Consider the following 14,664-nt stretch of genomic DNA (forward strand, 5'->3'; position numbering starts at 1 on the left):
TAAAAAAAAGTTTGAGACACACTGAGCTATGGGATTGAAAAACAATTATCAACTCTACATGAGCTCCACACTTATGGCTTTCTTGTTCTAACTTCTTTAACCCATCCCAAGAACAATTATTTTGTTTGTGCTGCAAGACACTCATCTGTAGCTAATGTATCATCCATTTTGCACTTGAGATATTTCTTGAGATTAGGAAAGAGGTAGTATTCTAAAGGAGCCAAATCAGGTAAGTAGTCTGGGTGTTTCAGAGTGAAGATCTGCCAATTTCTGCTGTGTAATGACTGTCTTGTGAGCAGCAGCATTGTCATGAAAAACAAGATTCCTTTAGAAAGTTTGCCTCGACGTTTGGAGACCAATTGCTACTTCAGTTTGAGGAGAAGTGCAACATAGTACTTTGCTATAATGGTTACAACCTTTTCCAGGTAATCTACAAGCAAAATTCCATTTTTGTCCCAGAAGATAATGTCAACACTTGAATTTCTTGGGACCCGGGGAACCACTTTCTCTCCATTCTTTGGATTGTTCTTTTGTTTCTGGATTGTATACAGTATATATCTCCCAAGTTTTATCCAGAATTATGACAGTTCAAAAATCCTACAGGATCTCACTGGTTAGCATTAAGAAATTTAAGAACCCATTTGGCTGAGAACTTTTTCATGTCTAAAATCTTGTGAATAATATAGCCTACTCATTCTCGGGTTATCTCCAGGGTCTCTGCTATCTATTTAGCAGATATTCTTTGATCATCCATGTTTTCTTGAACTGTCATGAGTTGGTCTTCCATGCTCCAATGTTCTGTTCTGAACGAGGCAACCTAGTTCTTGACTGTGAAGCAGGAAGGGCACTTATCTCCTAATGTAACCATCGTAAATCATCGTAAATTTGTTTGGTTGCGTTCCCTTTTAGGAAAGGATATTTCATCACCACTCAGTACACTTTTGCAGTGAAATCGCCATTATTTTGCACCATTTTCACTTCAGGTCAGAAAAAACTTAAATAATCTAGCTACAATTATGAAATTTAGGTCAGACACATACGAAATAAATTTTGATGTGATGAAAGTATTATTAGTCTAAATCTAGGTGAAACAGATCCAAAGACTTATCAGCACCTCCTCATATATGATACCTACAGATATAATCACAGTTCAAGAATGGTTGAATCTACCTCTGTACTGATGTTAGTGTAGTAATATTTACCACATTAAGGCTGAACTTGTCTAAGATTTCCCTCTCCAACACATCAAATATTATTAATGCTGAAACTACAGGGGAAGCAGTAGAGTGGTGGTATTCTCCTTAGTCACTTGAAGTATGTTAATGACTGATCTGGGCACCTGAAAACTACCACATGCCCCAAAAAGTACAGTTGGTGGCTGTGCAGGGAAGGGCTATAACAGCTCAGGCCCTTTATGACACCTTTGTAAGTGAGGCAGAGAGGAAATATAGGGAAGGGGATATTTATGAAGGGAAGATGGGGGAGCATTTGCTGATCTTTGATTTGTATTATTGACAGTTATACAGAATATTGTTACTTTTTATATTTTAATAAAAAAACAAATATAAAATCATAACTGTTCAAAACTTTTATGGATGAAGGTCAGAGCTTGTGTCGTGGGGATGGGGACAAATTTGTCCCCATATCATCCTCTACTGTGGAAAAGAGGCAGCCAGCCAGTTCCCTCTGAAGATGTAGTCAGCCAAATGGCTAGTCTATCATCTTATCCATCTTTTCTGATGGCTCTGAGCTTGACTGATAGAGGGACCAACACAATAAACATGTTACATGACAGAGGTTAGATCTTAAAATGAATATCTTCTTCAAAATATTCTGCAGCTTTCAAGTTAAAATATCAGTTTTGCTACACTTACGTTCTAATTTGCAAAGTCTGTAGCAGAGTGCCAAACTAACTAACGCGTAGCACGGGTTTTAGCGCCAGCGACTGCTCCGACGTTCACAGAATTCCTATGAGCGTCGGAGCAGTTGCCACCACTGCTGGCGCTAAAACCTGCGCTACGCGTTAGTAAAGGAGGGGGGGAGGGGTTGCGTCAACACATGGCTACATTTAAATCAACTCGTTTACATTGTTACCCTGCTTCTTGCAATTACTACCAGCTCTGTTTTTAACTACAAGATATACAACCAATACTGCATACCTGAGTGTATTTTTTTATGTTTTGTTAGGTGGTCATGGCGTATAAATGTTTTCCCACATTCATCACATTCATACCTCTTGTCATCATGATGAACTCGGAGGTGAAGTCTGTATACAAGAATAGTTACAATATGTTTAGTCTCGCATTGCTTTTCCAAAAGTTACAAGTTGACTAAGAAATAAATGCATTGACCATTATCCTTTACATCAGGGGTGCCCAACGTGTCGATCGCGATCGACCAGTAGCTCAGGAAGGCAACTCGAGTCGATCGCACTCGTGTTGCCGTCCTGATCTACGGGCCGATCAGCCTTCCTCTCCAGTGTTCTCCCTAGGGCCTTTTAGCTGGGCGGTCCGCCCAGCTGTCATCTGCCGCTGCTGAACATTAAAACCCCCCCCCAAAAAAACCGGCTTGGAGATTTCAGCCCGTAGCGAACTTATGCTCCGGGCTCTAACGTGTGCGTGCAGGCTTCTCTTCTCTTCCCTCCGAAACCGGAAGTTATGCCCGGGGAGGGGGAGGGGGGGGGAGAAGGGAAGCCTGCACGCACATGTTGAGAGCCCTGAAGCAAGCGTTCGCTAAGGGCTAAGGCGGGAGACATGTTAGTGAAGCATTTCCTCTTCTTGCTGCCGGGTCCTGCCTACTTTCTGTTTCCGCGAAGGCAGGACCCGGCAGCATTTCCCCCAACAGTTCCTCGCGATGCTGGTCGGCCGAAGCAGGGAGAGGTTGGGGCGGCGTCGGCTTTTGGGCGTGTTATTGGCGTCGGCTTTCGGGCCTGTTATTGGTGGCGGTTTGGGTCCTGGTCCCCGATGGCAGTTTGGGTCCCCGATGGCAGTGGCAGTGTCTTGGGGGAGGGCAGGGAGAAAGAAAGAAAGAAAAAGGGCAGGCAGGGAGACAAAGGAAAGAAGAGAAACAGAAAAAAAGGAAAGGGAGGCAGAGAGAAAGAAAGGGCAGGGAGAGAGGAAGGAAAAGTTGGGGGAGGGAATGAGGTCTGGAGGAGAGGAAGCATACAGGCTAAAAGAAGGGAAGAAAGATTGTATGCACAGTCAGAAGAAGAAAGTGCAACCAGAGACTCATGAAATCACCAGACAAGGTAGGAAAATGATTTTATTTTAAATTTAGTGATCGAAATGTGTCTCAATTTATATCTGCTGTCTATATTTTACACTAAGGTCCCCTTTTACTAAACCGCAATAGAGTTTTTTAGCGCACGGAGCCTATGAGCGTCGAGAGCAGCGCTGGGCATTCAGCGCAGCTCCCTGCGCTCTAAAAACTGCTATCGTGGTTTAGTAAAAAGGGAGGGGGGTATATTTGTCTATTTTTGTATGGTTGTTACTGAGGTGATAGTGCATAGAGTCATCTGCTTTGACCTCTTTGAAAAACCCCGGAATAGGAATGATAATTAACATTTTCTATGCGTACAGTGTGCGTTGTGTTTTTTTTAAATTTTATTGTTGGTAGATCATTTTGACTTGGTCATTTTAAAAGTAGCTCGCAAGCCCAAAAAGTGTGGGCACCCCTGCTTTACATATTTACATTTAAAAGAATAACTTCAGGGATTTGATCGGTTAAGAAGAGTTACACATTTCACATTTAAATCAGGCTAGTGCAAACTCAGACCTCAAAGGCTCAAGCAGACCTGCTTTTCAGGATATCCCTAATGAATATGTATAACTCAAATTCTTAAAACCAACTATTAAATATTTAATACAAATGAGTATAATCTTAATCAATTCAATTTTAATATTATCTCCCACAATTCATTTTATTACAGTACAACTTGTCAATTCTTAGGGCTCCTTTTATCAAGGTGCGCTAGCGGGGTTAGCGTGTCGGACATTTCATCACGCGCTAACCCCCGCGGCAAGCCCAAAAACTAACGCCTCGTCAATGGACGCCTCGTCAATAGAGACTAGCGCGGCAGGTGGTTTAACGCGCGGTATTCTGCGCATTAAAACCCTACCGCGCCTTGATAAAATTTAGTCAGTGAACCTAATCCCCATCAACTCACACTCACTTCCCAACTTTCACACACATACTGCAGTCATTGTGATTACTTTTATCCAAAACTGGATCTTAGTTAATTAGTTCATGATCATCTAGTCAGAGAGGCTTCAAACAGAGTTGCACAACAGTCTAGCACAGTGGTCTCAAACTCAAACCCTTTGGAGGGCCACATTTTGGATTTATGAATTCTTGGAGGGCCTCAGAAAAAAAAATAGTTAATGTCTTATTAAGGAAATGAAAATTTTGCATAAAGTAAAACTCTTTGTAGTTTATAAATCTCTCAATAATAATGTAATTTATAGCTATAGAAACTGTTTTATTTTACTTTTGTGATTATGATAAACATACTGAGGGCCTCAAAATAGTACTTGGCGGGCCGCATGTGGCCCCCGGGCCACGAGTTTGAGACCACTGGTCTAGCACATGAGAATCACAGTTTCTTAAACACAACCGGCAGGCCTCTCTGTCCTCATGATGATCGTGTTCTTCAATTCATAAAGCATTCAGCTCAACACAAGACTGTGTTTCGCCACCTGGAGTTTTCAGGAGCTATATTTGCAAGGCTCACCAACATCACAACTTCACCAGTAAACTAAGCATGACTCGAGCAGGGGCCCAGGGTCCAGCACAAGCCGGGATCAGCTGACAAGCAGGAAATCAAACTGGGAGATAATATTAAAATTGAATCAAGATAATACTTGTTTGTATTAAATATTTAATAGCTGGTTTTAAGAATTTGAGTTATCCAATAGGCAACTATTTAATTAACTGCAAAAACCCCCCAAGCTTAGGCTTTAGGTTAATGAATATGTATGAGAAAGATCTGCATACAATGGATGTAGCGGGCATGCAAATCTTTCTCATGCATATTACTACCGTATTTTCACGCATATAACGCGCGCGTTATACGCGTTTTTACCTACCGCGCATACCCCTCGCGCGTTATATGCGTGAGCGCGGTATACAAAAGTTTTAAAACATAGTTCCCACCCCGCCCGACGCCCGATTCACCCCCCCAGCAGGACCACTCGCACCCCTACCCCGAACGACCACTCGCACGCGCTCCCACCCGCACCCGCATCCACGATCGGAGCAAGAGGGAGCCCAAGCCCTCTTGCCCGGCCGACTCCCCGACGTCCGATACATCCCCCCCCCCCCCGGCAGGACCACTCGCACCCCCACCCCGAACGACCGCTCGCACGCGCTCCCACCCGCACCCGCATCCACGATCGGAGCAAGAGGGAGCCCAAGCCCTCTTGCCCGGCCGACTCCCCGACGTCCGATACATCCCCCCCCCCCCGGCAGGACCACTCGCACCCCCACCCCGAACGACCGCTCGCACGCGCTCCCACCCGCACCCGCATCCACGATCGGAGCAAGAGGGAGCCCAAGCCCTCTTGCCCGGCCGACTCCCCGACGTCCGATACATCCCCCCCCCGGCAGGACCACTCGCACCCCCACCCCGAAGGACCGCCGACTTCCCGACAATATCGGGCCAGAAGGGAGCCCAAACCCTCCTGGCCACGGCGACCCCCTAACCCCACCCCGCACTACATTACGGGCAGGAGGGATCCCAGGCCCTCCTGCCCTCGACGCAAACCCCCCTCCCCCCCAACGACCGTCCCCCCCCAAGAACCTCCGACCGCCCCCCAGCCGACCCGCGATCCCCCTGGCGACCCCCACGACCCCCCCACCCCCCTTCCCCGTACCTTTGGTAGTTGGCCGGACAGACGGGAGCCAAACCCGCCTGTCCGGCAGGCAGCCAACGAAGGAATGAGGCCGGATTGGCCCATCCATCCTAAAGCTCCGCCTACTGGTGGGGCCTAAGGCGCGTGGGCCAATCAGAATAGGCCCTGGAGCCTTAGGTCCCACCTGGGGGCGCGGCCTGAGGCACATGGGCCCAACCCGACCATGTGCCTCAGGCCGCGCCCCCAGGTGGGACCTAAGGCTCCAGGGCCTATTCTGATTGGCCCACGCGCCTTAGGCCCCACCAGTAGGCGGAGCTTTAGGATGGATGGGCCAATCCGGCCTCATTCCTTCGTTGGCTGCCTGCCGGACAGGCGGGTTTGGCTCCCGTCTGTCCGGCCAACTACCAAAGGTACGGGGAAGGGGGGTGGGGGGGTCGTGGGGGTCGCCAGGGGGGTCGCGGGTCGGCTGGGGGGGCGGTCGGAGGTTCTTGGGGGGGGGGCGGTCGTTGGGGGGGAGGGGGGTTTGCGTCGAGGGCAGGAGGGCCTGGGATCCCTCCTGCCCGTAATGTAGTGCGGGGTGGGGTTAGGGGGTCGCCGTGGCCAGGAGGGTTTGGGCTCCCTTCTGGCCCAACTACCAAAGGTACGGGGAAGGGGGGTGGGGGGGTCGTGGGGGTCGCCAGGGTGGTCGCGGGTCGGCTGGGGGGGGCGGTCGTTGGGGGGAGGGGGGTTTGCGTCGAGGGCAGGAGGGCCTGGGATCCCTCCTGCCCGTAATGTAGTGCGGGGTGGGGTTAGGGGGTCGCCGTGGCCAGGAGGATTTGGGCTCCCTCCTGGCCCGATATTGTTGGGGAATCGGCGGTCCTTCGGGGGGAGGGATGTATCGGACGTCGGGGGGGGGGGGCATCAGGCTTTCAGGATGGGGACAGACCTTCAAGGGGGGACAGTGCACGGAAGTCAGGGGGGGTGAACGGAGAGTCGGGCAGCATGCGCGGTATACCCGTGAGCGCGGTATACCAAAGTTTTTGTACATATCAGCGTGATTTCTGCGCGCTATACCCGTGTGCGCGTTTTATACGGGTGCGCGTTATTTGCGTGAAAATACGGTAATATGTAATTATACGGTTGTATTGAGACGGACTGGGGAGCCTGGACCCGTCACAGCTCCTGAAGATGTGCAGATGCGAAACACAGTCCTGTGTTGGGCTGGACTTTAATCTGAAAGCTTCAGTTGGATGGTCATGAATAAGAATGAACATTTGGTTACAAGAACAAAGATATCTCACCAGTATACATGAGTGGTGGTTATAAGTGACTTATATGATTAAGAGAACAAAGTGAACAATCATATGAAGGGGTTGAATATGTGATTAGTGGGGGTTTGGGTTTTTCAGTCATGTCTAAACTGTTGTAGTTTTTATGTCTGAGGGTATAAAAACTGGAATACGATTTTGTATACTGATTGTTATAATAAATTAAAAATTACATTGTTTATAATTCATTTTTTAAGTTATAGAACATATGAGATATAGCTCATTAAGTTATAGTGAATTTAAAAAACTGAACTATATGGTGATTTTTTGAACCCTGAATATAACGTGCTGGATATGCATATTACTTAGAGATATCCTGAAAACCCAGTCTGCTTGCAGTCCTTGAGGACCAAACTTGTATATTTTATTTAGATCAGATTTGGTCATCTAGAACCTACCCCATGAACTTGCTCAGTTACATAATAAAAAAGGCAATACAAAGAAATATAGAAAAATGAAGGTAGATAAAGAGACCTATGGTCTATCTAGTCTGCCTAACCATATACAGACAAATTGCAAAGAAAACATATAATCAAGCATATAAATAAATTTAACATTTTTGGCCCTTATTTTAGGATACCTATTTACAATTCAAACATGTAAATACTGCCATTTACACATGCATATTGAATAAATGTCAAAAATTAAATTTTTGAAAGCATGTGTAAATCTTCAACACATTAAAACAAGGGGGCAAGGTCTGAGTGAAATAAAAAAATGCACATACATTCCCCATTTCAGAAGGGAAAAGGACATCTATGATCACCATGATCGCCACTTGTAGCTGCTCCCAGGTACGAATAGGCTTTGTGAAAGTGCTTGCTTGAGCAGCACTGTACTGCAGTGTTTCTCAACATGCGGTACGTGTACCCCTACGGGTACGTAAGCCGCTTGTAGGGGGTACGCGGCGCTGGTGCTGTATGTCTTCCAACTTCCTTCCATCCATCATGTCTATACAGCGCCGGCACTGTATGTCTCCCCTTCCTCCTGCCGTCACGTATTTCCTGCCTTCCTCGTCTTCTCTCCCCAGCCTCCCTCCCCAAACAGCAGCAGCTCACTGTGTGACCTTTACTAGGCCAGCCCGTTTCTGACGAAAGAGGAAGTTGCATCATCGGAGGCGAGCAGGACTAGTAAAGGCCTCAAGGCTGCCTGATGGAACCGCAACTAAACTAACACTAGCAGCAGCTGCATGTGGAAGTCAAAAGCACGCAGTGAGCTGCCGCTAGGGAGAGAAGAGGTACTGCTGGACATGGGGAGAAAGAGAGGTGCTGTAGAAAAGGGGGAGGGGAAGGGAGAAGAGGTGCTGCTGGACCTGGCAGAAGGGTAGGGAAAGGAAAGAAGGTGCTGCATGCTGGAGATGGTGAGATGGTGCATGGGGAGAGAGCATATTAGTTGTGTGAGAATGGGGGAGGGAAGGAAGGAAAATTGTTGCAGGATGAATGAGAGTGATGAGAAAGGGTGAAATGGACATGGGGTGAAGGAGAGGGAGAAATGGGGCATGGGGAGAGAACATATTGAGTGGGGTTGGGGAGAGATGGACTGGGGGTGGGAAGGAGGGATGTCACACTCGAGGGAAGGGGTGAGGAGAAAGAGAGAAAGCGTGTAGGAGGCAGAAAGTGTTGGACTCTATGGAGAGAGGGAGAAATGTCACACTCAGGGGAAGGGGACGAGGGCAGAGAGTAAAAAGTTGGACTCATGGAGGGGGAGGGAATGAAGACTGGAGGAGAGGAAGTGAGCAGGAGGCAGAGAGAAAGAAATGTTGGACTGGTAGAAAGGAGGGAGAAATGCTGGATATGGCAGTAGAGAAAGTGGGAGATGCACCCTGGATCTCTCTCTTTCCCCACTCACTTTGCAGCAAGGGAGGGAATGAGAGAGAGGGAGATATGTTGCCAATGGGGGTGGAGGAGAGAGGAAGAAAAGTTGGACTCATGAAGGGACAGAGAGAGATGTTGGTTGGGGAAGGGAACGAGGTCCGGAGGAGAGGAAGCATGCAGGAGGCAGAAAGAAAGAAATATAGGATGCACAGTCAGAAGGAAGTGCAACCAGAGACTCATGTAATCACCAGACAACAAAGATAGGAAAAATGATTTTATTTTCAATTTAGTGATCAAAATGTGTACGTTTTGAGAATTTATATCTGCTGTCTATATTTTGCACTATATTTGTCTATTTTTCTATAGTTGTTACTGAGGTGACATTATATATTTTAAAGTTGTCTGCCTTGGCCTCTTTGGAAAAAAAAAAAACTGAATATAAATGATAATTAAGATTTTCTCTGCGTACAGTGTGCTTTGTGTTTTTTTAATTTTCTGGTTACCATTATGTATTATTAAGATTATATTGTGTGTATGAAAAAAATGGATAGAAGAAATTGCATTACAATTAGTACTTTTATTATGGGGTGGGGTCAGGGGTGGAGCTTGGTTGGGGCTACTCAGTTGATATTTGTTAGACTTAGGGGGTAATTGGCTTGATGAAGTTGAGAAAAATTGCTGTACTGGATGGGAATAATGAAGGTGATTTCTCCTAATGCTCAATGTTCCCCCTCCCTAAAATCAATTGTGCTGATTATGCAATGTGTATTTAATTGGACATTTAGATGTGTAGCTTTCAAAAGCTTATCAATGTGGGTTACCATTAAGATGTGTTATTTTACCACTACTTTAGCACAGGTCTCATTTTCTGCAATGGGACCTAGTTAGTAATAACAACAGTTAACAATAAAACAACACATTTTAATGGCAACCTGCATGGATAACTTTCCTACAAGTTCTAAAATACCAGCGGCTCCCCTCCCCCACTCCCTACCCTCACTCATGTGCCACATGGCATGTGGAACATGACGATCCTCAGACAGCTAACCATGGCAAATCTGGTATTCCTGGCCTGCGGACTCCATTCTTAAGCAAAATCAAGCTGTTTTGAGGCAGATAGAGGCTTTTATTTTCAGATCGGAAAATCCAAGATGGCTGCCTTGGTAGTGATTTTAGCACCATAAATGGCTTGGGGGCACTACAGATAATGAAAAAGATAGCAATTTTAGGATTTTAGTGGTAGGGGAACCTAACTCTAATCCTAGAACCTAAGAAAAGTCAATTATATGGACCCTCTCTTCTCCCCGATTCTGTTTGTCAGGCTGTCAATCCTGTGTTGGGAGCTGCAAGTAAGGAAGCTGCAAAACAGCTTACAGGAAGAACTTCTGCCTCAACAAGCCTGAAATCTGGACTGCTCATGTCTTCTGACTGCCTCTCGGGCCCAACGGCTCAACCCCCACCAGATCCCAAACACGGAAAACAGGGGGAGGAAAGCAGTCAGTCCCGATCCTGGAAAAATCATCTCAGAGCCACTCAGCCTGCGCTCAAGCCCACTGTGGACGACCCTGGGTGAGCCTTGCTCCCAAGGGAATGGTTCCTGAGCTCTAGAATTGTTAGTGCAAGCTGTCCAAGTGGTTGTACGGCAAAACAGTCTGCCCCTTGGAAGCAGATTCTTGACTTCAGAGCCTGCGCACTCCCGCAGCCAGAGCTGTCCCAAAAGAGGGATCCTCTGCAGCACCAAAAAGCCTCACAAATGGTTAGTGAAAAAGACCAAATTTAAATGAAAAGAAGCACGAGCAGAAAAGAAATGCCTACCATCTCACTTGTAGGAAGACAACTGGGGAGTGGAGGGTCAGCCCAGAGGGATAGGAAATAAAAGAATGCAAATGTAGCTCTCTATAATAGTTTTTGAAAGAAGAGGTTGAATAACCACATACACACAGATACATACATGTTCTGCAACATCTGAAAAATCTAAATTTCCCGTTACCTGTACGAACTCCCATGGCGAAAACTCTGCCCACAAATACTACAAAGATGAGGCTTTTCTCCACTATGAATTCTCAAGTGTTCTTTCAAAGTTGTCCTGAAACAGAATATATCATTGTGGTTTTTTTTTAGGTTTCAATAATTGCATGCTCCAAATAAACTGTCTAATTTTCCCTTAAGTGTGGAAAACTTGGTAATGATAAATTTAAAGGGATGTATTTCAGTTGTATTATTACCAGAGTTTAGAGCTGTAAGAAAAGAGTATTTTATTTTTGTTTATAGAAAAGTATTTATTATCAACATCTATAATAATAAAATCCTAAGTGCGCATGCGCACTCCCACTTGCATGTTCCGTGATCAGTAGGTCCCTGGCAGGTAGGAGTGCGCATGCTTGCCTAGGGTTCTGTTTTCCAGTACATGATGGTGCCCTTGACCCTGCCCTGATCCCCTCAGAAGCTCCCATATAATCGTTGTCGCCCCCCCCCTGCCGCACCTGAACCCCCGTTGACCCTCCCACCCGATCCTCCCACTGCGAGACGACCACAAACCTCAAGCCTCCAGCAGCGTCTGCAGCACTCCAAACATGCTGCCTCGCGGCCCTCCACCGCCCCGATTTCTTCTGCTGACATCATCAGAGACACGGCAGAGGAAATCAAGGCAGCAGAAGGCCGTGAAGCAGCACGCCCAAAGCGCTGCGGACACTGCCGGAGCCGGGAGGACCGTCGGTCGACTTGCAATGGGAGGGTCAGTGGAGTCGGCTGCACGGCAGCGGTAGTGGGTGGGGGGGGGGAGATGGAAACATGTTTCTCAAGGGTTATAATGTAAAGGGGGATGGGAGGGAGGCAGGCAGACAGGCTGGCTTCGGAGGGTGGGGGTGGGACAAAGTCATAGGAAGGAGGCACTGGGGGCCACTAAGGACATAGGAAGGGGCACTGAGGGCACTAAGAACATGGGGTCACTGAGAGCACTAAGGACACAGGACAGAGGCACTGGAGGCACTAAGGACACGGGAAGGAGACACTGGGGGCACTAAGGACACAGGACGGAGACAATGGGGCACTAAGGACACAGGAAAGAGGCACTGGGGGCACTATGGACACAGGATGGAGGCACTGGGGGCACTAAGGACATGGGAAGGAGGCACTGGGGGCACTAAGGACATAGGAAGGAGGTACTGAGGGCACTAAGGACAAAGGAAGGCGGAACTGGGGGAACTAAGGACATAGGAAGGAGGCACTGAGAGCACTAAGGACATAGTATGGGACACTAAGGACATAGGAAGGCGGAACTGGGGACACTATGGACATAGGAAGGGGGCCACAGAGAGACAGGCAGGCATGGCACAACAGAGAAATACAGGCAGGCAGGGAGCCAGGGAGAGACACAGACAGAAAGAATGACAGACAGACAGCATCCAAGAAGAGAGAGAGACAAAGAAAAAAAAACCAGACAGACAGACATCTACTTTAGCACCCGTTAATGTATCAGGCTTAAACACTAGTATAGTTATATCTTAGGAGTTATCACTTATGGCAATATATTGAAACCAATAGTATTGATTCCTCTTTTCCTTGACTTGTAACTGCTCGCCAGTCTGACCCATCACTTTGTCCAGACATGTGAGCTAGCCCTCTCTTGTTTCAAGCCTGAACAGACCTAGCACTCATCTATTTCCCTCTTAACTGGACCATCTCACAGATGCCCTCCTATCCCACAGCACCCCAGTTCTCTACATTCAGTTCAGTAGATGTGAGGGTCTATAGTTCAATCTTGGTGCCCCCCTGTGTTATGCAGTTTTTTCTTGTTGTGAATTGTTTTGAACTGTTAAGGTACTACATATACAAAAAATAAAATTATTATTGACAGAATTCAAAAAAGCATGGGATGACAACTAACATAATATACCATTTGGACCATCATAAATCGGTTATCCTCATCGCCTTAGATTTATCCGCAGCGTTTGACACCATTGATCATGACTTACTTTTAAAGAGACTCATATCGATCGGAATTTCAGGCCAAGCTCTCGACTGATTTCAGTCGTTTTTTTCAGATTGCTCATCTAAGGTTATTTTCAATAACTCTTCATCAGTGCCTTATGTTTATTAAAAACTTTATATACCGCATAACAGCCTAAAATCCTAAAAGCATAATGGCCTAAAAGGATCCAAGTTCACAATGCATAAATAACATTCATCAAGAAAAAAATTCCATTAAAAATAGAAAAGGAAAGATTAAGAGCAAAAGTTTAAAAAAAAACACATTTTTTTCTTCATAAATATTACAACAAACTACATCTCCATAAAAATCATTCTAATGACAAAACAGTAAAACATTCAAATCTCAATGAACCATAATTTATACAGCCAACTAAAAATTCTCCATTACAAAATCAACCATTATATAAACACAGATCACAGTCCCTAACTCCGTTCTAATTTTGGAAAGCCAATTGAAAAAAATGTTAAAAAACATGGAATACCAAAAGGCTCTATCCTGTTACCACTCCTCTTTAACATCTTCTTATCCCCCCTCTTGAGCCTTTGTCAAAGCATCAGTTTCTCTGCATATGTTTATGCCGACAATATCCAGCTCCTACACCCATTGAATCCTGAAGACATCAGCGAAATATCCGGGAAACTTGAACATGTTAGACATTGGTTGAATATATGAAAAACACATTCCCATGGATCGTGTAGAAGGTATGAAAAGCTATAACATGAGTTAAGTAGGACCCTACTAGGAGGAAAAGCCTCAGACAAAGCCCTCCCACCACCACAACTGTGGTATAAGGTGTTCAGGTGGAGAACTTCATCGCAGAAAAACCTAATAAGGCTCTATGTTGTGCTACTTAACTCAGGTGTTATAGCTTTTCATACCTTCCACACGATCCATGTGAATGTGTTTTTCATATATTGTTATTGGATTCTTCACTGTTTCTGAGTTATTAGTAGACATTGGTTAAATGACATGTTAGCGCTAAACATCTCAAAAACTAAGATAATTCTCTTCCCTTAGAAAGAAGGGATAAATAACACTGGGCGCACCTATCATTCTTGACAATATATTTTTACAAACATTTACAACCATCAAAGTCCTTGGAGTTACTTTTGACCAAAAACTTTCATACCATGATCATATAAGTAGTGTGGTAAAATCTTGCCTTTATAGATTACGCATGATCCGCTTAATATCAAAATTTCTTGAGCTTAAATCATTAAACATCTTGATCCACTCCTTAGTCATTTCTGAACTTGACTACTGCAACTCCCTATTTATGGGAATTGCCCTAAAGGAAACGACGTCTTCAAATTATTCAAAACACAGCTATTAAACTGATTTCAAATGCCAAATAATAAGACCACGTAACACCACTTCTGGAAAAGGCACACTGGCTACCGGTTACGCATAGGATCTCATACAAGATAATACTGCTATCATTTAAAACACTATCATCAAAAGTGCCACAATTTATAGACAAACTACTCATACCTTACACGCCTTTCCATCCACTTAGATCTACCAACCAACACTTGCTTACCATTTCATCGTTGAAGATAATCAGCATAAGACATCGCAACATCTTTTCTGTTATTGCCCCACAACTTTGGAATGCCTTACTGACACATTTAAGAGAGGAAAAAAATCTAGACCGATTCAAAGGCAACTTGAAAAGCTTTTTATTTAAGGATGCATTTAATTTA

At 45.5% G+C, this 14,664-nt stretch overlaps 1 protein-coding gene across 1 annotated transcript in view; it reads right to left on the minus strand.

The window, feature by feature from the left end:
* The window catches only part of ZBTB41 (zinc finger and BTB domain containing 41), a 59,188-nt gene that overhangs the window by 28,781 nt on the left and 15,743 nt on the right, over positions 1-14,664 (minus strand). Inside the window, 2 exon segments of the mRNA XM_033916609.1 lie at positions 2,160-2,266; positions 10,961-11,056. Of these exon segments, the coding sequence (XP_033772500.1) occupies positions 2,160-2,266; positions 10,961-11,056 (203 nt within the window).

Source organism: Geotrypetes seraphini, chromosome 12 (assembly GCF_902459505.1).
Source record: "Geotrypetes seraphini chromosome 12, aGeoSer1.1, whole genome shotgun sequence".
Classification (NCBI taxonomy): Eukaryota; Metazoa; Chordata; class Amphibia; order Gymnophiona; family Dermophiidae; genus Geotrypetes; species Geotrypetes seraphini.